The sequence below is a fragment of the Cygnus atratus genome, chromosome 7 (genome assembly GCF_013377495.2).
Source record: "Cygnus atratus isolate AKBS03 ecotype Queensland, Australia chromosome 7, CAtr_DNAZoo_HiC_assembly, whole genome shotgun sequence".
NCBI classification, from domain to species: domain Eukaryota; kingdom Metazoa; phylum Chordata; class Aves; order Anseriformes; family Anatidae; genus Cygnus; species Cygnus atratus.
The window spans coordinates 22,096,796-22,123,246 of record NC_066368.1 but is presented as its reverse complement, the minus strand read 5'-3'; the positions used below and the strand labels follow the sequence as shown (position 1 = coordinate 22,123,246).

General features: G+C 43.9%; 1 protein-coding gene across 2 annotated transcripts; it reads left to right on the top strand.

Moving 5' to 3' along the window:
• The first annotated feature begins 386 nt into the window (after positions 1–386).
• A1CF (APOBEC1 complementation factor) lies at positions 387–20,641 on the top strand. Of its 2 annotated transcripts, none has more exons than XM_035538267.1 (11): positions 387–485; positions 2,865–2,999; positions 3,736–3,866; positions 5,369–5,607; positions 8,751–8,915; positions 12,022–12,119; positions 13,012–13,282; positions 14,522–14,706; positions 17,286–17,422; positions 18,084–18,217; positions 20,490–20,641. In XM_035538267.1, exons 1-11 carry the CDS (start codon positions 387–389, stop codon positions 20,639–20,641), a joined length of 1,746 nt encoding a protein of 581 aa, XP_035394160.1. The 2 variants fall into 2 exon arrangements, with proteins under 2 accessions (XP_035394160.1, XP_035394151.1); XM_035538258.1 differs by having other exon boundaries at positions 14,498–14,706.
• The last annotated feature ends 5,810 nt before the right edge of the window (positions 20,642–26,451 follow it).

Here is a 26,451-nt window from a genome sequence, read left to right as displayed (position 1 = left end):
CAAGTTGCCTCCTACTTTAAGGCAGATGAGGCACCTTGCATGCTATTCCCTCCTAACACACCTGCACACGTATGCTGCAATATCCCCTGCGTCTCGCTGGAGCACTGGACAAGATCTGGTTGTGCGTTTGCTGTCATGCAACAGGGAAGAGGGGGATATTTTTGCTTTTTCCATGGTCTGTGGTTGGTTTTATTTTTTTATTTATTTTATCTCAAAATGACTGATTTAGGAAGAATGAATGACTCATTTAGGAAGAATGATCCTGTTAGCTTTCTCAGGAGGGTGGACTTTCTCCTCCTAGCTGTATTAATTTATTTAATTTATCTTAAATTTGATTGCAGTGAGCACCCCTAATTAACCTGATTTTTTGCTGATAATCACTCACAATGGAATCAAATCACAAATCCGGGGATGGATTGACCGGCACACAGAAAGAAGCCGCCCTCCGTGCATTAATTCAGCGAACGGGATATAATTTGATCCAGGTAGGAACTCACGGTCACGTCCTTCTGCACACAGTGTCTGGTTTCATCTTGAAGCAGTGCTGCATCGGGGGCTTGTGCAGCGAATCTGCACGTGGCAAGCGCTTGTTGCTTGTTCCTCCCTCTCTGCTTCTCTCCAGTTTACATCCTGCACAAAACTGCATGTAGTAGGCGGTGTCTTTTATGAGGTGGCACAGTATTCCCCCTGCCAATATAAGAAGGGTGAAATAAAACCTGAGCACAGCTATATTCCAGGAATGGTTGGGATAGCAGTCTGAAAGCCATGGCTGCAGTGCTGTTGTAGCAAAGAAAACCCACTAAACAAGGTTTCAGAAGAGCTTAAGCCCAGATTTGTCCATAGAAAGCCCCATAAGTGAACACCTTATTTACCCTTTTTAAAGATCTTTGCGTGCAAAAAAAGTACAGGTGCCTTACCTGCCCAAAAGCCACAGGTTTGCTCTCAGTCTGGTCTCCAAGGCCAAAGGGCAGGGCAGGTTAGTGCAGGTGGGGAACAGACAAGTCCTTCAAAAACATCTCAGGAAGTCTTCCCTAGATAGCATGACCAAAACAAATGAATTTTTCAAAAGTGCTGGCTAGCAATATGGCTTACCTTGCATCCTGGAAGAAGTAACTGAAAACTGAATTTCAGGCAGGTGGTTGCCGTGAACTTTGGCTTGCTTTGCATAGCACTGGAGGGCACAACAGCCCAAAGCAAAAAGGGGACTCCTGGGAAAAAGCATTTTCCTGTAGTCCTTAATGTTGTGTGTGCCCCAGGACCAGAACAACATTGGGTTTGTTGCACTTGATGAGCCTTCCTGCTATATTTGACCCAGGAGAAGATAAATAGCTTCTTTGTGTGTTTTATTTGCTGTGACTTTCTTTATCCTGATCTTTAGTTTTTCATACTGTCACATCTGGCAATGGCTTGTTCCTAAACCACAGATTCCTGCCTCCCTGCCCACCCAGAATCTTCTCCTTATTCCTAACTTCTCCCTTTCCTTCAACCTTACCATTTTCTCTTACTATTATTATTTTTTTCCCTCATTATTTTCTTTTCCACATCTCTTTAGGCTTTTTTTTTTCCAACCTAACTGTCACTGGAGACAAACGCCTTCTTCTTCAATAGCTGTCAGGCTCACATGCCTTCACAAAGGGGACGATGAAGCTCTCCTTCCCCCCAGAGACAATGCCAAGATGAGTTCATTGAGATGCAGCCTTCAAGCCACAAATGAAGCCACTGCAGACTGAGAGTAGACTTTATTTTTGCTGTGTCTCCTAGCACACTAGGAGACACTCCCACATATGTTGACAAAATGAGAAGAAAATCTGATTGTCTCTCACTTGGCTTAAAGTAGGATGGTAAAACTCTGCTGGCTCTTTGCTGACCATTATTGATGAAAGTAGCATTTCTGCAGGTCACCAAGGCCTTCTTCCAGCTGACATGCCAGTGAAGATCACAGATGACCATAGCAACACAATATACAGTCATTGCTCTAACGAATGGCTCAAGAGATAGAAAATCCCATGCTAGAGATGTGCTCAGTTCAGCCAAACTGGGGGCAGAAAAGCAGCCTGAAACATCATGATCTTCTCATTAGATCTGCTGTGAAAGTGTACTCATAAATTCAAACAGCTCCATCATTATGCTGAAAACATTTTCAAAACAGGAATGAGCATGGATAATTCAGGGCTGGTTATAGGCTTAGGAAAACTGAAATTGCTTGTGCTATACTCTTATATTCCTACCAGGATCCCTGTTTACTGCAGGCTTAAGTCCTTCAGGCCTTCTTTGTAAATCAGCCATTGCCTAGAATAATCCCAGAGGGAGAAATGGCTACAGAAATGTCAGGAGGCAAAAACAGAAAAATTACCAGAGTCACAGCCCCTCCGGGCACAGGGCATCACTGCAGGACAAGGAGAGCTGGAGAGGGAGAGGGAGAGGGAGGGAGCAAAAGACAGAAGGTGGAAGAAGGGAGGGGAAAGAAAGAAAGGGGTAGAGGGATGGGCATCATCTTTCCCCTACGTTTTCCAAGGAGGCCTTTGACTGTCTGAATCTTGGACAGCTGAGCTGTGGAAATGGCCTCCTCTTCAAGGTGCTGATGCATGTTCCTCAGCAAAACTCAACCAGGTGTAAACCAGAGCCTTCTGCAGTACGTCACCAGCATACTAGCTCAGATGCTAAAGCCTTTCGGTACCAATATAGCAGTGGGGCAGCCGGCGCACACCGCCCTCTCTCCCTTGAGCCTGCAAAGAGGTGCTCTTTACAAGGAAGGAGGGTGTTTGCCTCTGGCACTGCTCTAACAGGGTGTGCCCAAAGTGTCATTCCTCACAAAGGGACTGATTTGATCCACTACATCATCATTTTATTTTCCTCCGTGGCAGGAAAATGGGCAGAGGAAATATGGCGGCCCACCTCCAGGCTGGGACGGCCCTCCGCCAGAGAGGGGCTGCGAGATCTTCATTGGAAAACTGCCGCGGGACCTCTTTGAAGATGAACTTATACCACTGTGTGAAAAAGTAAGACTTTATGGCAGGTAGATATTTTGCAGAGATTACGGATGATCAGCTCTACATTTCCATGTTGGACTGGAGGTGATTTGGCCCAGACTGCCCTTGGTTTGGTGGCAGCCCCTCCAGCTCCTTCTGTGGTGTTTCCTCACCATGACCAGGGCTGATCTAACACTGGTTAGAGTAGGAGGTTGTACTGAAACATCCAGCTATGCCTCCCTCCCTAAATTAGACTTCGGTCATATAAAACACACTTTCCTTCACCTAGGAAATGGGCACAGCCACCCAATCGCTCATGTACAAGCCTGAGCAAGTGATAACATTCAGACACAAACGGCCATGCAATTCTATTGCTGCACCTCATCCCTCCTGTTTTTTAGTCATTTTTTTTTCTAATTTCTCTACTGTGTGATGCATTAGCCTCAAAACTGGAACATAAACCCCATAAGGGGGAGAGAACCACAACCCTGGGGCTGCTGAGGTCAGTGGCCAAACTCTTGCTCACCTTGCTGAAGAGCTAACTTTGTCCCCCTCCCTCGTCACCTAAGCACTTGCTGCCTGTGTTTATGACTTCTTTCATGAGTTAGAAAGTTGTGTGAAAGCAGAACAGGCTCTGGATGATTATCCTGTAGATGGAGATATCTGAAGAGTTCTGACATGATATAGCCAAGAAAGCACCCAGTCTTATTTAAACACCTCACCTGGCAAACACTTCTTTACGAATGACTTTTCTTTCTATTTGCAGATTGGCAAAATCTATGAAATGAGAATGATGATGGACTTCAATGGCAACAACAGGGGCTACGCCTTTGTGACCTTCTCAAATAAACAGGAGGCAAAGAATGCAATAAAGCAACTCAATAATTATGAAATTAGGTGAGCATGGCATACACCTTCACATCAACTTTAAATCATATAATGTATTAATCTGGATTGTTGTGGACAGCATATTTTTCCCTACAGCCCAGAGGAAGCTTCTTTAGATACCTAAACTTTAGTAGGAAGTCATTTCTTGTCTGCCTGTGCATTTGTTGCTTTATGTTGTAGCACAAAGGCAGTACATAGCACTCAGAGACAAACTCTTTTTCAGGATATGTCTTCCTTAAAAAAAAAAATAATAAAAATTAAAAATTCTACGAGAACATTGGAAAAAATATTTTGCTTTGGATCAAATCAACTGATGTCTAACCATCGTTGTTTATTTCATGTTCCCTTCTGGGCTGTTTTTTGTTTATGTATTCCTATCCACTGTGTCTCACATGAGCTATACTGCAGATATGTTCTGGGAGACATGAGCAATTACAAAAATGGTGAAATAGGATGAAAACTAATTGGCAAAACAGTGACATTTCCTAATAAGTAGGAACAGAAAAATCCCTCATGTTTGTGACTAAAAATTGGGAACAAAACACCTAGAAATCAACAACATATGGGTCCATCAATATGTTTTGTTTTGATTTCAACCCCATTGAATTTTTTTTTCCAGTTCAAAGTGGGATGAATAGATGCAATTGCTTAGAAGCATTTTGAGATCAACCATTCTGGAAATTTTAGGGCTTTCTTTTCCTTCTTTCTTTCTTTTTCTTTCTTTCTTTTTCATTTTTTTTTTCTTTTTTTTCTATTTTAAAGAAAAATATTGATTGTGAATTGCTTTACTAGCAACCTTAGGGATGAGCAGGTCACAAGGCACGTGGGGAGGGTTTGGAAACATGACTTATATCAGAGGCTGGAGCATCTGAAAGATCAGACTTCAGCCACCTCCACCTCCTCTGCCTACTTGCCTTGTCCCAAAGATGCTTCTAAAGAAATTTATGACTTCTCCAGACCTGCAAGAGGTAGTTGGACCACAAAGGTGTGAGCAAAGTGAATGTAAAGACATTTTTGCCTTGGGGGTCTGCACAGCAATTGACATCAATAGACCCTGAAATATAACCACAGCTGTGAGGCTCTCTGGTGATCAGGAAGCTGCAAGTCACTGGTGAATGCAATGAAACCTGGCTTATGCTGATGGCAATGCAAGAATCACAGTGGTGTCCCAGTTGCTCAGCACAGTTGCCTGGTGGCAACTGTTTTTGGAAATAGAAAAAGAGAGAATCCCAAGAGTCAAAAGCAAAATTTGGCTTTGGTTTCTTCTGATCTCATGTACCTTGTTTCAAATGTGCTGCTTTACTTTGATGTCAAATTTAGCAGAGTATTAGCCTTTGGATCTAGCCTCTTGTGTTGAGTGAGACCACTTGAACATCCCAAGCGACACGTGCCGCAGAAGGGGAGACCTTGCATTTGGCCTTGTGTTTTGGGACAAGAAGGGGGATTTTTTTCCCCTTTCTCTGAGAAGTGATCTTGGGTCCTGACAAACCGACAATATCATTTTTCTGCAGGAATGGGCGTCTCCTGGGAGTCTGTGCCAGTGTGGACAACTGCCGCCTGTTCGTAGGGGGGATCCCCAAAACAAAGAAACGAGAGGAAATTTTAGCAGAGATGAAGAAAGTCACGGATGGAGTCGTGGATGTCATTGTCTACCCAAGTGCAGCTGATAAAACCAAAAACCGGGGTTTTGCTTTTGTGGAATATGAAAGCCACCGGGCAGCAGCCATGGCCAGGCGAAAATTGCTCCCAGGTTAGTACAGATGGTGAGGGTGGTAGGAGAAGCTTCAGTTTAGCAGATGCCCGTGTATGTGTAGCAGCATAGAAGTCTCTGGAGCAAACATATACTCAAGGGAAGGAACACTGCTGGGTTTTCTCATCTTGGCTGCCAATGATTCACTTCAAGCAAAGAGGGACCCCATTATGCCCATCGGGCTGCCAGACATGCCCTGATGCTGGGGTGTGGGGTGGGTGATTCACTGAAAAGCCTGATTTACCACCATTCTCATTAGCCAGGTGCTTCATTTAAGAGCTTGAAGTTATTAAAATATAGCTAGATGGATCTAGCTGTTGTATCCGTTCAGCTCTGTTGTAATATATATATTATCCCATGGTTATCTTGAGTTATATGTAAAATGCAGCCTCATCTATGACCTCCCGGGGAGCATCACTTAAGGAAATATCCAAGACCATATCAGACTTGACATTGTACTGGGGATGTTCCTGAAAATGTTTATTTTCCACATGGGAAGAAAACCTCAGATGAGGAATTGCTTTAGAATTTAAACAATATAGAGAATAAGTCTATGTAATTTAGTGCTGGGGGACATCGTGAAGCAAAGAGAAGTTTGATAGGTGATAAGCAAAAGCGACACAACATTAATTGCCTTTGCAGCAATTTCACTGTTTTTCTCATGCTTTCGTATGCTCAGCAGCAGCTCCTGCACTGCTTTGTCAAAGCCAGCTCACTTGCTGTTAAAAGAATCCAATAAACCTTCTGTTCTGACACTTGATCCTCACACATCATGCCCACCAATTTTCTTTCTTTCTTTCTACATGATAGCCCATAAAAAATCTTGTCATTTTGAAACCTTTTCTCTTATTGTCAGAAATGAGTACGATTGCGAGAGTTAATATGTATCTGAGTATGCCTGCTATTGTGGGGTATCTCACACAGACTATTTTTCTTTTTATTCTGTATTTTCTGCATCAGCTTAGCATCTCCCTAATTATAGGAGCACTTTCTGTTAGTCTGTTCTTCAGCATAACTTTCTCATGGTTTCTATATTGAGAAGGATGGAAGGAGCAGGCACAGGCACCACCACTGATGGCAGCCTTGAGGGAGCAAAGCACTTGAAATCCTGAGCAAAGACAGTGAGACAGATGGGAATGAGAACATAGTCCTGAACAGCCTTGTGCAATGTGCTAGTGATTTCCAATTTAGGGATATCTTGGTAAACAGGTTGGGAATTTCAAAGACCTGAGCAGGAGTGAGAGTCTTCTGATGTTCCAAACATACGGGAGGAATTTGAAAAAGGTTTCAAGCCAGGACTGAATGCGTCTCCAGCTGATGCATTGGATGAACGTGAAATTGAATATCATTATCAAGTTGCTTCCTTGACTCTGAACCTCACTGCTCTTCAAGGAAGCTCTGTAGAAGAGGCAGAAAAGCTCAAAATGAAGATGTTTTTTATGAAAGCTTTGTCTTGTCTCCTGGTTAAATAGGCGGGTGGAGGAAGACTGGGTTTTAGCAAGCTGGTAGAGCAGGAACCAAGCTTAGCTCCTTGCTATGAATCAGCCAGGTTGTTATTTCCACTATTGAAATGAACACGGCAACTTAGAAAAGAAAGCATGGCCTTTCATTTTAGCTGGCTGCCACTAGCTGCCGTCTATTTCTGGTCATCAGACTGGTCAGGTCTGGAAGCTGAACACCAACCACAGTCCCAGCTCCACAATTCCCTGCTCATTCACAGGACAGAGAAGTATACCCATTATCCTAGCAGGGAGCAGCCCCTTTACATTTTGGTTTGTTTTTTTTGTTTTTTTTTTCAGCTTTTAACTTCTGTTACAGAAAAACAGGTCTCCAAATTCTAACCCCTTCCCTCTAATTTTCCTCTATTTTGGAGCTCCCATCCTGTCTTAGATGGATTATCCAAGTGGACATGCAAGATGGGATGCCTCCAAAAGTGTTTTGCGGGAGTCTCATTTTCCTTCTACCAACATAGGTATCCCAGGGCCTCTTCCAGGTTTTAGCATACACCTAGGCCTTGGAGAATCATAAAGATCATATCATAAAGATCAGAGAAGAAATAAGAACAGCACAGACAGGACTAGTTTGAGGGAAGCTTGCAGAAGAGGCAGACATTTTATTTCATTATTTTGGAGGAAATATCCAGCACTAACCATGCTGCAAAGCCAGAAAATAGTCCCTACTGTGCATCCAAAGCACTATCTGCTAGGCTGATTAAAATTGCCAGAGAAAAAACAGGCAACAGACCGAGCATATGGAATTTAGGGCTCTGGATATTGGGGAGTGGCCAGATTTCAGCCACTCTTGAAGAGAAGGGGAAAGGATTTCTTACTGAAAGATGTGCTGAAAGGACTGGGAAGAAATGCTTATCACAGTGATTCACGCAGATTGGAGGCAAGGCTGTGGCCGTCAGTTTTCATTACACGTTAGATATCATGAACTGGCTAATCAATTACTTAATGGATTAAGTAACTCAATGCAAATGATTACAGAGCTCAGCATGATCACATGGCAAAAACAACGCTTTTAACTACCTCTTTATTTGCTGTTTTTATTCTTTGCCCCTCAGCAGCTTGATCCACTCTATACAGAACCCATATGCTTCTCCACACCCTGTTTTATGCCTCATTACTTTTTGTTTCCTTTCTTTCTACTGCTTCTGTTGCAACTTCACCCTGTGTGGACCATGCAACTTCAAATACTTGCACATGGAGACATCCTGATTTTTACTATTTCACTTCATCCTCTGGGACTTCTGGATCCCTTTCCAATTTCCTAGGGAATTAAATATTTGCAGCCAACAGGGATCTTTATAAGAGAAGTATACCCATTACAATATTTCCCTTCAGAGCGCATTCCAGGGAATGCAGATGTTAGTGAATTGTGCCACAAATTAGCTTTTTAAATTCTGGATGCTACATTTCTGCAGGCATCTAAGATGCTAGTGGGAGCCTGCTGAAAGTGTGACCATCTGCTTTTGGAAATGAGTTAACTAAAAGGCAGTGCTTTGAGCACAAAAGGCTTATTTTGGCCCTCTTTGTATAATTGGCCTATTCTATTGTTCATACTGCATATGAAATAAACTCTGAGCAGAAGTTAGAGGAACCTAAGCCTCTCTGACAATGATGATGCCAATCCCTTTAAAGGAAGGATCCAGTTGTGGGGACACCCTATTGCTGTTGACTGGGCAGAACCAGAAGTGGAGGTGGATGAAGACACCATGTCATCAGTAAAAATCCTCTATGTGAGGAACCTCATGCTCTCGACCACCGAAGAGACTATAGAAAAGGAGTTCAACAGCATCAAACAAGGTAGGAACCCACTGACACAGTCCTTAAGTAAGTGCTGCTACTGCAAATGGAAGTATTTCTTCATTCATAAAATGCCAAAGGAAGACAACAAAAGTAGCAGTTTTTCCATGGTAAAATGTTCATGTGTAATGCCGCAAAATTGCCATTAGGCTGAAGGCTCCCACCCAACATGCATAACATGTCGTTCCACTAAGGGCTGATTAATTTACAGCTAACAACACTACTAACCTTTTTAAGGTGATTGGCAACTGGAAGAGATCCAAAATACTGCATGAGGATGCCTGTATCATAAAAACAACTTTGAGTCATTTGAATCTTCTTGAAAAAGAGAGTTGTTAGAACAGCTGGGTGATTTCAGCTTTCTTCATCTACAGAAAGGGATGATGACAGAAATAGGATGGTTTAATACAACTGCTTTTTATCTAATCTATCTAAATGCTGAATTCTTTCTTTTTCATACCAAAAATGATCTTCCATAAATTTATGAATAACCAGTGCTTATCATTTTATGCAGGATATGATGGTATTCTTTCATGGCATATATTACATGCTCTTAGGGTGAGATTTTCAAAAAGCAAATATGTTTGTTGGGAATAAAAATCCTGCTGGCTTTCAAATGAGATTTTACTTCTGAGTTGCTCCGGTTTTAGAAAGTTCCACCCAAAAACAACAGAGTAAAAATAACCCATTTGTGCTACTCTCCAAGCCACATAGTCCATTAGGCATTAGTAACTTATGCTTGGCAATGTGAAATTGCCATTCATCTCGTTCCTACTAACTTCCTTCTATTAATTTTTAAAAATACACTACAGAGCTTCATTTTTCCTTCACTAACTTTTCATTTCTGCTCCATCCTTTTTTTTTTTTTAATAGGCTGCAATGCAAAGATCTTTATGAGATTTCTTTACGAGTCTTTTCCGTCCTTCTAATGTTACCAGCTAATACTTTAAGTAACCATCAAGCTCTTAGAAATCCCATTTTAACCCCAAGCTAAATATGTATCATCCCACTCTCTTAACTGTTTCCTCCTTTATTTATTCAGTTTTGTTCCTGATCACTGAACTGCTCACACTCCCCAGAAACACATTTATATCCATTTGACACTTCAGTAACAGTCATCTGCTTTGCTCCTAAGGAAAGTTTTCTAGTACAACAGAAGACTTGAATCTTCTTCAGTTCGTCTTTTCAACACTTTCTCATTTTGCTTCTCATGCTGGAAATTGTTTTTGTTTGTTTTTTGTTTGTTTGTTTGTTTTTGTTTTTGTTTTAAGGAGAGCTTTAATTATTGTGGATGAAACCAAGAATGCCTTTTTTAAAGCTGTGCCATACTTTCAAAAAAACATGCCTAGAAGAAGCAAAACCTGAGTTTTGAGGAGAATAAATGCAGTTAAGTCATAGTGAGATTACAATCAAACAAGTCAGCAAGGAGCTGAAATGATTCACCTCCCACTTTGGTTATCTGCTACGTTTGTTGGGTCACATTTCAATATCGCTTGCCTGAAGTGCACATTTGATCCGGGGAATTTAGAAGCTGTTTTGACAATAACGAGCCATCCAATAAAAACGTACCCAGATGAGAGGAGTTACGAGGCAGAGGTCCCCATTACAGGGCAATTACCACATCACCACAAGCTCCACAGACACTACCAGGAATGCTACTTATGCATCCCAAGTTGTAACACAGCACAAGTATCACCCCTTTTAAATCTGTGCCAAATTCAGTGCCGGATGGCTTCTATAGAAATATGCATCACTTCCAACAACAAGAAGCTCTGCTCTCCCTCCCTAGAGATCTTGGCAAATATCCTGAGCCCTGGCAAAGTTTCCATTTGGTTAAATGGGCTCCAGACAACGCAGCTGAAGCGGGGTGATGCTGAAAGAGCAGCAAGGAGGGGCAGGCCTGTACCTTCCTGCAGCAAGGCGCTCTACCCTGGCGGCAGGTAGGCCACACTCTCCAAAGGTGCTAACAGGGACAATATTCCCCCTGCAGTGTCACATAGCCGCTTGTCCCGCTGGGGTGGGAGCACGCCGCCTAGTCCCACAAATAGGAACAAGCAAGGTTTTGTCTTGAGTGAGGATCAATAACACAGAGCAATCTCCAGGAGGCAGAAGGGGGATTTTCAAAACACAGAGAGTTCATTAAAGCCTCGACTTGTAAACGAGACATCAGCATATAATGCCCATAATTTTGGGCTTAGAAAATCACCCTCCAGTCCCAGAAGGACACAAAAAGCCACTTACCATTTCAGTGTCAGTCTGAAGACATGCAGGCTGCTTGGGTTATAGGCTGAAACAGGCTTCATTAATAGCCCACTGGAACTCCTAATGCCACTCCCTAAACTCCAAAGAAATATTTTTTCTTCTGCAGTTATTTAAGTAAGTGCTTTTTTGCGGCAATAGGATATTTCCCTGTACACCTGTTCAGCTTTAAAAGGAAAGAAACCAGCAGAAAAGTCATCCTGCATCCATTAGCCACATTTCCAAAGGATACTTTTAGGGGTGTTATAGTCTCACTGGCTAGGCTGGTTGACAACACACTTCCCAACTGACAGGACTGGCAAAGATGAACAACTAGAGGAGAAAAGGTAGATACCTAAAGCTTGAGCCTGCAGAGAGCAGGTGCCAGTGTGGTTATTTCAGAGCCAGAATATTTGGGTGCTGCAAAGTTCCCAGCAGCAGAGCATCTGACAAGGGAAAGGGAAGGCTGTAGAGGACAGACACAGAGGAGAAGAACACTGCGTGTGAGAACACCAAGTGTCCTGCTCAGCCATCCAGCTCCTGGAGATCCGTCACAGAAGTGAAACACAAAACCAAAGACAACCTCAGACAGAGCATTTTGGACTGGAGCAAACCACTCCAGTTTAATGGGAACCATACAGGTGCTTGCCTTCAAATATTTCTAATTTTGCTTGAAATAACACAGACATTGTCTTTAGTTTCTCATGGTATATACATCCTAAGAGGTAAGAAGACACCATTGACTTTCCCTCTTACCCGTGGCCAGTTTTTGCTCTTGAAGGGCTCACAACCCAACACAATTGCTCATTCTGATACATATTTTCCAACTAATACCTATTTCCAACTAATAGTCCAATGTTTTCCACAGGTGCAGTAGAAAGAGTAAAGAAAATTAGAGACTATGCCTTTGTGCACTTTAATAAAAGAGAAGATGCAGTTGAAGCTATGAAAGCCTTGAATGGGAAGGTAAAGCTGCTCTGAATGTTGGTTTGTGGGACTTACATGCAGTATATTATATGCAGCTGAAACAAAGCTGCCAGGCTTATTAGCTACAAAGACACCCTGAAGGTGCTAGCCCTTTTTTTCAGTTCTCAGGCTGCTTTTATACTCCTGAATTCATTTTTCAGCAACCCTGATGTTCACAAACTGTTCTTTTTGGCTTCTTTCCCTTTGCATTCATAATAAATGTTTGCCCAGATCAGACTGTAGTTCACCACTCTGAAAAAAGATGGAGCAATACTGAAATGAGGACTAGAAAATGAGGGGTTACAGGTTCCCTTGGCTTGCACTCACATACGTGTTTCATGTCTGCCAACAAAAACACCGGAAGGGAAGCATGTGAATAGTAAACAGGGACAAACAAGGTCAACCCAGAACATCTGCTCCAAATTCAGAAGCAGATTTGCAAGGAGCTTGCTGTATTTAGTACTTCTTGCACTGCAATGTAATTCACAGTGCTGTAATGCAAGAGCTTTTCCCAAAGAGGTGTTAACCCCATTCCTATTTTTAGTGCTGTTGCTGTTCTCCATAGGAGTACCTATAATCGGGCTGACTTAGATGCTGCTTTGCAGGGAAGTGAGGCCTTTTCAAGGGCTTCACAACTCTGCTAATTCAGTTAATTAGCCTCTGCTGGCTGGTGTCAGGTCTGGATGCTCTCTACACATTGAACCTTCACCTAGCCAGTGCCTTCTTCCACCCGTGGGAGGGAGATTTTGGCTGATTTGGGCGGTTTTCTCCGTTTTCCCGTTCTGTTAGTAAACCACGCGGGGAAGCTGCCTTCTTAGACAGGATAATCCCCATGCATCTCGGAGACTGCCTCACGCTTGTGCTTCTCCCGCACTCTTCCTGCGGTGCGAAGGTGCTGGATGGGTCCCCCATCGAGGTGACTTTAGCCAAGCCCGTCGACAAGGACAGCTACGTCAGATACACCCGAGGCACAGGTGGCAGAGGCACGATGCTGCAGGGAGAGTACACCTATGCCTTTGGACACATGTACGACCCCGCCACCGCCTACCTGGGTGCCCCGGTTTTCTACGCACCCCATGCCTACGCGGCTATCCCCAACCTCCACTTCCCGGCCACCAAGGGGCTCAGCAACAGGAGCATCATCCGGCCCCCATCCATCCGAGGTAACTCCAGTCATGCCAATACTCTGCTCTAACAAAATGACTCCTCCCATGCTTGGGTGGCTGCATCCTCATGCTGAGGGTGCTGGCATTGCCCAGGCTGCTGGACCCCTTTCAGAAAGGGACAGAAAACAGTTTTTAGGCTCTGTCCTTCCCAAAGACATAGTGATATTCCAGCAGGCTAAGCAGGGTACTAAAAAATAACCATTTTCCTGGAGCAAGCTTTAGACAGCTTCCAGATCACCCTCCTTCCAGGGTAAATAAGCCATGAATCCTCCTGGTTTTGCCCCAGCAGGGAAAACCAAATAAAACAATTTTCCTTCCCTCCGTCCCGAGCCAACTCTCATACAGCCAGCAGCACATCTCTGTGCTGTTTTTCCCCTTTCCTTTGAAACCCACAAGGAAAGTTTTACCAGTCCTGATATTTTCTGACCCAAAGGCACAGCATTTCCCAGGGAGGTCACATTGTGCTGAAGCTGAGTGGGGAACCAGAACTGAAACCAAGAAAGCCATTAATTTTGTGCTTTGGGAGATGGACTCGTCTTTTTTTTTTTAATAATAATCTAATAATAAGAAACCTATGAAAATAGAGAGTATTTCTGATGGTTGCTGAGGGTCTGCCTTTGACCCCAGCTGTCTGCAACTGGTACTGAATCAAACCCAGCATTCAGGTACCCCCCTGATCAAATATCATTGCGGACAGCATTTGATACCTGCAGAATTAGGTTAGGGGACTACCAGAAAAATAAATACATGTGCCCATTGGGCTCCTTGAACAAAAATGAAAATGTAATAGGGGCTGAAAATTTGACTTTGGTTCATATAAGGGAGGGGTTGTATAAACACTGAGTTCCTCATGAAACTGTTATTATGCTGGTGGGTGGCAAGTGACATCAGCTGTCCCTTCGCCAACTTCTGACTACAAATCTGGTTAGAAAGGTGTTACAAAATCAAAACCGGCTTGTCTATGAGCTCAATGGAAAGTTACACCTCACCTGTCAGCACGGAGTAGAGGAGATGGAAACTGGGTCAGACAAAAGCAGGGGTACCCCCAGAACTTCACACCTCCAAGTGTGCAAGCCCAGCAACAGGCTACGGGGGGCTCCTGCCTACCTCCTTCCCAAACTCAGTCAGTGGGGCTAACTTTTCCATTTCAGGGACAATCAGGGTAATTTTTCCGGTGATTTGATTCAGTTTAATGCCTTCTTACATTCCTAGAAATTTACATGAATGTACCTGTAGGGGCTGCGGGAGTTAGAGGACTGGGAGGTCGTGGCTACCTGGCGTACACGGGCCTGGGGCGCGGATACCAGCTCAAAGGAGAAAAGAGGGGAGAGGATAAACTCTACGACCTCTTGCCAGGAATGGAGCTCACACCGATGAACCACGTCACATTAAAGCCCCAAGGGATCAAACTTGCCCCTCAGGTAGGTGTGTGTGAAGTATGGTCAACGTGTTGGCCAGGGTTTGCCTTTGCTCAAAATGCTTTCAGAAAAACAGTCCTTGCTTGAATTTAAACTGGTGATTGATAGCTACATCCATTCATAACTCTTGGAATACATTTAAACAAGAAAACATTGCTAGTTGCGTCCTGCAGTGCCATCCGCCTTGCTGTAGTACAGCACTCTCCTTCAAGGGAGAATTTTCATAAACTTCCATGGGTGGAAGATGAAATCCAGCTATGACTACCCCTCCATAAAAGCACTGTGGAGTAAAGAAATTCTCACCCAAAACAGGCATGATAAGTAAGATGCATCACTTGGGACTTCACCAAGGAACTATTTCACATAAATAGAAAAACAGCAACCTTGCCAGGAAAAAAAAAAAAAAGAATCATCTTTTTTGCAAAAGGGCCATGGCATTGCACAGAGCTTTGCTGCCTCGATGTGATTGCTCCAACGCAGTACAAAGAAGTAAAACAATGTGGAGCACATTATCTGCGTGGATCCATGTGTGGCAGCTTGTGCTGTCTCCCCTGATGCTGACATATGCCACGGTCCTGGCAGGAGATCAGGGTTTGGGTGATGCTGAGAACTGAAATCCTGAACCACAGATGTACATCCTAAACAGAACGGGAAAAGAGGTGTTGATGGACTGCACAGCCCAGCCAAATGCAACAGTTCTGGTTGCACAAGGAGGCTTGGACATGATTGTGCATGCGGGACTGGGATCCAGACAGCTAGCTGATGACAGAGCAGAACAAATTCCTCGAGTTTCAGAGGTCACTCTCCTACAGCAACTTTTTTCCCCTTGAATCATAGAAAGTAATGTTAGAAGTTAATTTCACTCTGATTTCGGAAACACATCTCTGTCTAGTAAAAAAATTGCCACAGCATTCCTTTTGTTAAATGTCTCCCAAAACATCCTTTTCTCCCCAGAAACCTGGAGTGCTTTTTCTTCCCCTGCAAAGTTTCTCTGTCTCCATGTTACCAGCACACAAGAGGGGTGAAATGGTCCAGGCTGCCTTAGGGCAGGTGCAATTCAGGGTTTTTGCTCTCCCGACATCTTCACGATGAACCCCCATGGCAAGGTCAATGTGTGGCAGACCATGCAGCAATAATTTTTGGAGCACATCTTCCCTTCAGCTGAGTTCCCTAATTCCCTCACTGCCACTGTCTCATAATAATGCTTCTTACACAGCCATGGCTTGCTTTAGGACAGCCTCGTTAATACCTGTGCCAGCTCGGTCAGCCTCTCCTGCCCACCGCACACTGCAACAGCACCTGTGAAGGATGGACCCCTCCTAACTTCTTTCCTGCTGCCTAGCTGGGGTGCTTGGTGTTCATGAATGGATGTTGCTCATTGAGTATTTAAATGGTGATGTTACATCTCAAAAGCACCGTCCTTACATAGCCTTTGGGACAGCAGGGGACAGCTGTCACCATGGTCAAGAAATCTGATGAACTAGGGTGTGCGCACTATAGAGTAGCAAACTTTAGAGCTGTAGTTACCAAATGCAAGGCAGCAGTGAAATAAAATAATTTTAAATAAGGTGGACCGCAGAAAGCCTCAGGCTGTGGGTACCCAGGGGTCTCGGCTCCAACCCGGTTCGCAGCAAGACCAACGTCACAGCTACAGCAGGTCACTTGGGGACATTCCAAACAGAACGTTTTTGTCTTGTGTTCAACTTCAGGATGCCAAATTGCCTCACTGTGTCACTCAAATGCAAATCGTTACGGCACTGAAAAATACCTGGTGAGACCACAACCGCTGCTCAATAGGAAAAACCCCAAGCCCCAACAATTTCTAAGTAGAGCATCAAACCTGATGGAGTTACTTAGAAAAAAATAAATGGTCCAAGCACCACTGGTGGGGATGCACAGGAACACCACACTATATCAAACCCACCTGGGACATTAGATAGCCCCTGGGTTTAAAAAAGAAAGAAAAAGAAAAAGCAAGAGCATTTCCAGACAGTGATTCCCAATTACTGTGGAATAAGCTGTGCTAAGGCCAAGGGCAACGTGGTCCAGCATTTCTCTTTCAAACTAGCAGCAGAAATTGTCTATTGAAGCCTGAATGATTAATTGGGCAGAGAAACAGCCTCTTTTCCTTCCTTCCTTTCTTCTTTTTTAAGACTGGACTTTTTATGTACTGTATCCCACCAAGGGAGGGAGGCACCAGAGCTGTGAAGATGAATGGAACCATAATGCTTTAAGGGGGTTAAAAAGATGTGCACAGATAGAGTTTCTGTGGAGAATTCAGAGAAGGCCATGCCGATAACGGAATGAAACAGCTAATCAGCAAAACAAAGACATCCCATTTAAAGAGGTGATAATTAGCTTCAGGAATTAAATGCATTTTTAAGGTATATAACATTTAGATGAATCTTATATTTCAAGGTGAGCTTTACTACCCTGTCTGCCATTTATTTTCTCACTAAGACTTGAGGAAGCTGCCCTGAAAACCCTTTGGAGGGGAGGAAGCTGAGCAATGCAGGGGCTGGAGCTGGGGAAGAAGGCTACGTGCAACAATTAACTCAAGCAAATCCCTTCTTCCCTCCTAGATCTTAGAAGAAATCTGCCAGAAAAACAATTGGGGACAGCCTGTTTACCAGCTCCACTCTGCAATTGGCCAAGACCAAAGACAGCTCTTCCTATACAAAATCACCATCCCCGCCCTCGCCAGCCAGAACCCCACCATGTACGTAACTATTCAAGTTTCTCTGGGCTTTAGGATTATTTTTTTAAAGTGGATTTTGTCTAGCATCTCTCTTCAAAATACGACACAGGTCTCTATTTACAGGTTTTTGAGACATTAGAGAGAAAATCATCCATAAATCAAAAAAAAAAAAAAAAAAGACCAACAGAGATGTCTGCTGTGCTTGGCGCTCTGTGTTCAGTGGTGTAAAAACTGCAGAAAGTCAGAAATAAGTAGGCAAAAGGGTGCTTTTTAGTAAGAAAATAAAACATACAATAGTTCATGTAGGAAAAAGAAAAGCAGCTTGTAGGAACATGCTGCTAATTAGGCTCCAGATATGATCCTAAACACTTCTGATTTGAAATATTTTTATGGTGTATTTTAATGAGAAAGACTGAAGCAGGCTTTCTTTTGGACTGAAAATGGACGACATGCTCTGAAAACATGTAGTGACCAAAATGTGACCCAGGGCTGATGATCTCGGCAAAGAAACCAGACTGCTAAAAGTATTAGTGTTAATGCGTCAGCACAGTAAAATGATGTTTCTTTTTGATGTATGGGATCATGCCAACTATGGCTGGATTAGAAGGTTTTGCAGTAAAGGCCTAGAGAGAGAGAAAAAAAAAAAAAAAAAAGGCAAGCTAATATGTTGCTGTGTTCACAGACATCCCTTCACACCTCCCAAGCTCAGCGCCTTTATTGATGAAGCCAAAACCTACGCAGCAGAATACACCCTGCAGACACTGGGGGTTCCCACCGAGGGAACAGAGGTGCCCCCTGCTGCGCCAGCTTTTCCAGGTATGTGAAGGTCTGTACAGCAAAGGCCTCCTGCAGTATTATTTTTCCTACATGCTTCCTCGTGTGTGTCCAGAACTAACCTGTTTGTGGTCACTGAGGACAGACCTGACTGTGCTCCAGTTCATGGATGCCTCCCTTTAACTGGGAGCCCCCAGTAGGACCCAGGACCCAGATGTGGTCTCCCCAGAGCCAGAGCTGGGATGAGTCCCCTTCCTGCTGTGCCCTGGCCAGTGCCACACAGGATGGGTTCGGTCCTCCTTACCACAAGGATCCCTCCTCTTGAGCCAACCCCTTGGATTTCATCTGCCAAAGGAATAATGTGAACGTGATAGCCAGGATCCGATCCCAGCTCTCTCCCACCCCTGCTGGAAGACTAATGTTTCCAGTTTGGGAGTTCATTCCCAACAGCTCTTGTAACTACCAAAAGAGCTTGGGAAATCATGGAAAACATAAGCCAGGAGCTGGAATCCAGCTTGCAGGCATTACATTTACTGTGCTCCCCAGCATGATGGTGATTCTGATGTAGTGGGAACAACTTATGCCAAACTGAACATGAGGAATGCATTAGTCAGTACTACTGAATTGTTTGGAGTGTCTCAAGGATGGATTTAAAAATAAAAATAAAAATCTATCTGGCTTCCTGCCACAGGAGTCCACAAAAGCCACAGAAAAATCAATTTGTCTGGGTTTGTGCGAGCTTCCGCAGTGTGGAAACCAAATGGGCTCTTTATTGAATCCAGTCCCCACTTACTGCTTAATTATAATCTCTCCTTTTTCTTTCATCCACCCTTATTTATTTATCTTGGAAACACAACAAATAGACATACATTAAAATTACTGCCAGCAGCACACACCGGTGCTCGGTCCACACTCACTGAAGTCCAGCACAGCCCAGGCCATGCCCAGGTAGCAGCTCATTTCTCTTACAATGATGCCGAACATGGTTTAAATGACAGATTTCTCAACTCCTAATCAAAATGTTGCACCTCGCTTTGCTGATGCAAGAAAGACACTTTGAGCGGCCACAACATTCATGTTCCCGTGAATTTCTCATGTTTTCCCCCAAGCTAACATCTTCCATGAGGAAACATACTCTTGGTGATGCCCAGTATCATAGAATCATAGAATCACAGAATCATTAAGGTGGAAAAAGACCTCCAAGATCATCTGGTCCAACCATCCCCCTACCACCAGTGTCACCCACTAAACCATGTGCCTAAGCACATCCAACCTTTCCTTGAACACCCCCAGGGACAGTGACTCCACCACCTCCCTGGGCAATCCATTCCAATTCCTGACCGCTCTTTCTGAGGAGACATTTCTCCTAACTTCCAACCTGAAATATCTCCAGGCCCTGCCCCAATGGGACTCGGATCTGACTGACCTTGAGCCAATCCCACTGCCAGCTGGTTGGTTGGAGAGTCTGGATCCTGGGAGATGTAGTTTGGAAGCAGAGACAGGTTCAGCAGAGCCGATGGGCATCTTGGCTACTCTTCCCACATTTGGGCTTCGTCTTAATTCTTGATCCTTTCATAACAACAACATACTGTGGTCTGTTTGACAAGCTGCTACACTCTCCTTTCAGATGAACCAGTCCCAAATGATGTTTGTTTTCCCAGTGATTCATTTTAAATCAGCAAAGCTAACATTTTCCCATGGAAAATTTTGAAGTGTTGAAACCACATATCCCATTAGAATCTGATGGGAAAAAAATCCAGTTTGCTAAATATTTCCTCCCAATATTACATAGAGGGAATTCCCCTCCTCTCTAACATGGCTGTCCTGAGTTGCATGCATTTTGACCATAAAGGATGTCACAGCCATGTTTTCTCCCAGCTGTGCAAATGCCTTCTCTATGAAACAAAACATACCCAGATTTTCTCTGCAGTACTTCATTTTCTTGCCCTCCTTTGTCATGTGTGGGAGTCCATGTAAAGAGCACTGTTACCAGCCTCTCATCTCAGAGATATTTGAAGCTTAAGGAAAAATATTCAACAAAGAGGGGATTTTTTCAGGCAATGTGTTTAACAAATAATAGGTGAGAAAATGCATTAATTTTCCAGCTGCAGTTGTCAAATTTGTTACCTTTAACGAGGAGGAAAAACATGCCAGGAGTGATTTATTTAATCTAATCAGATTGTTCCAATCTTCCCATTGACAAATGACATGATTGCCATTGACAATGAAGTCTTCCCATCAAAAAATGTCAGGCAATGGTAGCTTTTGAATGACTTTCCTTTAATCTCCATCTCTTCTCTCTTTCCCCTTGCAGGATACACCATTGCTAATGCTGCCGCAACAGTCACTGCCACTCACCTCAAACAAGCAGTGACAATGGGACAAGATTTGGCGACGTACACCACATATGAAGCCTACCCCGCCTTCGCAGTAGCTGCACGCAGTGATGGTTATGGAGCATTCTAATTCTGTCTTTATTAAATAGTTTCCTTAAATCAAGCACAGGTAGAAAAATTCTCAGTCTGGTAATTCTTACACCCTCATGATTTTAAAATAATCTGTTGCCTAAAGTTAGATTTTAGTTGGAGTTTCATTCTTTTAGTTCTTTATTTTCATATCAGGACATTAGGGAGAAAGGAGAAATGAAAAAAAATAAATGGCTCAAAATCAGATTTTCACACTAGAAAGCAAAATCTCAGCCTCAAAAATAAGTGGTTCTAAGGTGTGTGTATGTGTATTTATATATATTTACATATAGATATGTTTACATATATACATACATACACACACCATTGTGTTTGTGTTTACAAGCAACAACCCATGCTGAAAACAGCAGGAGCTCTCTTCCATTCACCCCAAATTTTTAGCCAGGCAGACCCCAGAATTTCTCCAGACAAGCAGAGAACAGCCAAGGAAAAAAGCCATTGATCAAAAATGTGTCTGCCCAGCCTACTAAGCTAGTCTACATGCTTTTTAGTGCTAATTGTATTTTAAAGCAGGAGGTGAGTATTCAGTAAAGTTTTGCCTCTCACTTTGCTACTTCTCAGCCATACCTACAAGTCACAAAGCCACAAACAATGTCTTTTTTAACACCTCCCATCCAATGGCATACTCAGTGCAATAGTCCAAAACCTTTTGGCCTATTAAGGCTGATCAGAAAAGCCCTATATATTCAGGCCAATTTTTTTCTTAATTAGACCACAAGAGCTCAGTTATTACCTAGTAACAACGGACACCTCTACAGGAACACAATGATATACAAGTAAACTTTTCGGCAGGATGGAAAGAGCCCTGCCTGGCTAATAACGCTGCTTTACACAGCAAGTGAGGGTGCTGGCTGCTATGACTCTTGCAAAAGTTAATTTATCAGTAGAGAGTTCACTGGGGTAATTCATGTACGTCAGTAGTACATGGTACATGTGCCTCTCGTTTTGGAGAGCACCAGCTGCTGGTGGCCAGGGTGTGCATGTGCTCTGGGGATGCTGAGAGTGCCCCTTGGTTTATAGCAGGAGGAAAGTATCCCTTTATTTTAACCATCAGACTGAGGAAGGAGTAACGATGCTCTAGAGATACAGGAGAAAACTGGTCTTATATAACTACAGTGCATGTTTTAGTCCTATAGACTACACATGCTAAGATGACTTGAATCAGCTCAGCCTAGGTCACAAAACCCCATTCTGGTGGTTAACCAGGAGAATTTACAACCTGTAACAAGCTTCTTCCTTGAACTCAGGGGAGCGACCTCCCCACCAGGGTGCAGAACTCATCCAGGCTGGGTTGGTGATGCCCATCAATTCCAACATATATGGCCCCAAATTTGTCATCTGGTCTAGATGATGTAATGTGGCACCACACAAGCTGTTCTGCTGTTTCAAGTGGAACTTTTTCCTGCATCCCTATAGCTGTACCAACCACAATGGTCTGTGACAAGGTGTTGACAAGCAGGAGCCAAGTGTTTTGGATTCTCATACTTCGGCTGACTTGATTTTGCTTAGGAATGGAACAAAAACATATAAGCTGTATAGTTTGTGGTACTATTAGACTATTTCTATTTATAAAGTAGTTCATTAGAGTGATCCAAAAGGTATTATGGTCCTCTGTGATTGCTGTTCAGCACACTCTGATTTGCAGAAAATGACCACCTTATTCACAGAGGTCAAAATAACCAAGAGTGTTACTGGTATTGTGGCTTTATTTTCTTTTCTGTCTATGTGTTTTGTGTTTGAGAAAACTGCCAATGAATAATACGTCTCTCTAAGAAAACATTACTACTGTTGGCAGAAGACATTTCTCACTTTCCATGTTCAGTAACTTTAGTCTTCTTTTTCAGCTATTTATATAAAGTTCAGAAAGATGTCAAAGAAAAGGGCAAGAAACAGTATTAAAAAACATGTGCATGAAGCACTTATTTTTGTACCCTTAGTACAATATTTGTATAGAGTTTTAACACTATAAAGTGTAGCAAAAATCACACCATCCATTTACTGGAGGACAATCATGTATGTTTAAAGAGAATAAAGTGAAAATGACATCTAAATCATCCATTACAAGGAAGTTATAACCTGATTTAAATTCTGTGAAGCGAGTCTGTAATTCTAGAATAATCAAAGGGCATTAACTGGACTTTGAAATATCATTAAAACTTTTTAAACCAACCTGAATGCCTCAGTCCTTTCTACCCTAAGTTTTATCTAAAAGGGTCATTCCGTTCATGGTAAATAAGAGGACACTTTGCTCTGTAAGAATCGATCTGAGGTCATACAGACAAGGTCACATGCTGCTTGGCAATGCCGAGAGTGTTTTCAACATGCACTTTGATGACACTTGGCATTTGCATGCAGCAGAAATTAGGGTTATGCTGCTGCATGTTTACATCAAAAATCAAGGATCCTGCTTCCACACCCAATACTGAGGGTGTAAGCCCTCAGCTCTGTTTTTGCACCTTTGGTACCTTTCTCCATAAGGATCCTGATCCCAAGAGATGGGTGAAAAGCTGATAACTTGCTACTGACAGCACATGGCATCCAAAAAAGGTATCCCTACCAAGCCAAATGAGGTTTCCCCAAAATAGTCTGACGTTTTTTTTTACAGACTTACAAAGAGGTTGGCCATAAACTGGGCTTTAGCAAGAACTACAGATCTGCCAGCTATATTATTTCACCTCATTAGATTTTCCTTGATGCCCTGCTTTCATTTTCTTTGAAATCAGGGCAATGACAGAATTCACTTTTATGCTTTCAACATTTCCCCTCCTGCTTGTTGGAGAACTGAGAGTCCCTCTTTGCTCTTTATTTGGCTGATCAGTTTTGGGGAGCAAGAATGATTTTCAAGAAATCAAAAACCCACAACCCAAGTTAAAAATTTGTAAAGATGCAGGTTCCGAGTGGATAGAAAAATAAATAAATAAATAAATAAAAATAAAGCCAAAAACCGTATCCATCCTCCAAAAATAAATCTAAGACATGATTAAGCCATAAGTGATGAGAAGAATGGTGAGAAATCAGCAGATAGCCACACATTAGTCCTCTTTCAGGACAGGCGACATAAAAACTGCCTGTTCCTTTTCCCTTTTTCTACCCAGCCTTGCCCTGGAAGTCTTCACAGCACAGGTCCTTGGTGTTCTCCGGCTTCATCAGCAGTCTCCACCACACAGGAGGTGAGATGAAGCTGATCATCCAGTTCCAGCCAAGCTCTGGCAGAAGTTTCAGCTGACTTCGCTAAAGCTTTATGTCAGATTATGCTGCATTTCACTCCTGTGTGAGTGAATATAAATTGCTCATGAACAATCTGTGAGCTGAACCTTTAGGAACTTGTCCTTTAGCAGTGATCTGAAGCCAACAATAAAGATACAGGGTCAAAGCTGAACTTGAAATTTGTTATTTTAAACTAGATATCAGTGAACTATTTCACATGGATTCTACAATGTATTTTCTGAAATTAGTATGTGTGGCATAAAGGAAATGTGAATGTGGGAGGTAATTTTGTTAAATGAGTATTTTAGCTCAATCTGTTGATACCATTTTGGCCTAGACATAGGACGCCAACAAATGATGAGAGTCAGTGAACTTAGGGCAGCAAATAGGAAGTTTTGGCACGTGCTTTTAAGGCAATAAGAAGGAAGGAAACGTAATAGCATGTTAAGTTATTAGCAAAAGGGGAAGTATATATGGAGTATATATATTCAGGGAATGGAAGTTATTGGAGATCAGTGTGTGAGCTGGAGGCTCTATAAGGACAGTATATGCCATGGTAGAGTTGATGGTGGAGGAAAAATGAGAGTCTGATTCTGAAGTTTGGGTTGATTTTGAAGACATGGAGAAGTAAATGTACATAGAATTGTACCTAGAACCATTACAGATACCAGCTCAGACATCAGTGTATTGCAGATTTGTCTATAGAGACAACAACTCTAGGGCTGAAGATGCACCTTGCTTCTATTCTTTTCCGTAAAGAATAGAATGAAATTACCTAAAAAACAGTGTCAAAAATAAACCCAGAGCACAAGATGGGAGGTGCAGGGCAGTCCCTGTGGTCAAGGGGCAGCCTTTCTCTCTGGCAAGCCAAATGGCCCAGGGAAGCCAGCCCCAGAAAAGGGGCCCTCAGCCCCCCCAACCCTCCTCCTTGTCCACGTGAGGGCATCTTCCAGGCCGCTCCCAACACAGCCACCTTTGGCCACTCGTGGGCCACTCCATCGCAGAGGCTTGCTGAGGTCACAGTGGCCACCACTGCCCCGCCTTTGCTGCGGCCCTATAAAACAGGCCCCCTGCAGCTGGCCCAGCACTCGCTGAGCATCTAGGCCCTCTGACTGCCAGCTTGTGCGGCAGGAGGAAGACTAGAAGAGCAAGGCGAGCAGCAGGCCTCCTTGGTGTGCGAGGACGGCGATGCAGTCTGGTGAAGCACCAAGAAGGAATGCACCTGAGCAGAAGGAGATGTGTCGTGGGCGGAGGGATAGCGCCGGCAGCACAAGAGACACCAGTGCCCAAGGGACCTCTGGCACCCAGCCCACAGACACATACAGGCGGTACCACTGGCACCGCAACGATGCGGGGAACAGGCCGTCCCCTCACACACCCAGCGCCAGGGGGCCTGGGCCTTACCATAGGAGCAACGGTGACGTGGGGCGAAGGCGGGAGCATCAGGCAGACAGCCGCGGGGAGCAGAGGCGTGCCCATAGTCTGGAGCACAGTGCGGGACCCAGTAATGGCCGTAAACGAGAGGGCAGTGTCAGACCCATGTATGAAAATCAAGCCAACAGTGGCATGGGACCAAGGCATGGGACTGGACGACCCCCTGGTTCGGCACCCTGGCCTGAGAACATTCCGGATGGAAGGCATCCCGTTTGGGCAGTCCCGGGCAAGGACTGGCTTAGCCTTCTGCCCAACACTGTGGAGCCCATGGAGCTGGATCCACCAGATGTGGAGGAACGGATGGAAGTGTATCCACCTCTGCCAGAACAGGCCTGGGACTACTGCGGCATGTCTTTGTGCTCTGCCATCCGAGAGCACCAACAGCATCGCAGGAGTGCCCGGCGAGCCTCCTGCTCGTTGCTCAGGCTCCACCGCAAGCATTAGCTTGGAGCCACCAAACACCACGGACGTCCCGCAGGCTTGCCTGCAAGATGTCCCGGCAATAAACAGCTCTTGCCGATTCTCAGGGGTTGTGTGAGTGCTTCTTTTTTTTTGGGGGGGGAATGGGATAAAGTTGCACCAGGGGAGGTTTAGGTTGGATATTAGGAAGAACTTCTTTTCCAAAAGGGTTGTTAGTCATTGGAATGGGCTGCCCGGGGAAGTGGTTGAGTCACCATCCCTGGAGGTCTTGAAAAGACATTTAGATGTAGAGCTTAGTGATACAGTTTAGTGGAGGTCAGAGGTTGGGCTAGGTGATCTTGGAGGTCTCTTCCAACCTAGTTGATTCTGTGATTCTGTGATTCTTTGATTCTGTGATCTGAGGTGCAACATGAGACCTGAATGTCTCCGGGCATCAGATGACTGCACCATTGGAGCTGGATAGACCCTGAAACACCCCATCTGGAAGGTCTCTCTCATGTCCCTTCCAGAAGCCTGTGGGTTAGAGTCTCCAGGCACTTTCAAGGGGATTTGAGTCTGCATGACTCCCTTTTCCCACCAATCCTGCTAAAGCTCTCATAGACCATCCCATCTGACCTCCACATACCTACCTGGATTTACCCTTTTTGGGAAAAACACTCTGAAGTGATGTCAGGCCAGGGACTAACTGTCACGGAGTCAGCTTGGCTCTGGTGCTGCACGTGGTGCAGA

Coding starts and splice junctions, on each gene's coding strand:
- A1CF (XM_035538258.1), top strand. CDS start 387: ATGGAATCAAATCACAAATCCGGGGATGGATTGACCGGCACACAGAAA. Junction 8,916..12,021: donor GTTCAACAGCATCAAACAAG/GTAGGAACCCAC, acceptor TGTTTTCCACAG/GTGCAGTAGAAAGAGTAAAG. Junction 12,120..13,011: donor TGAAAGCCTTGAATGGGAAG/GTAAAGCTGCTC, acceptor TGCGGTGCGAAG/GTGCTGGATGGGTCCCCCAT.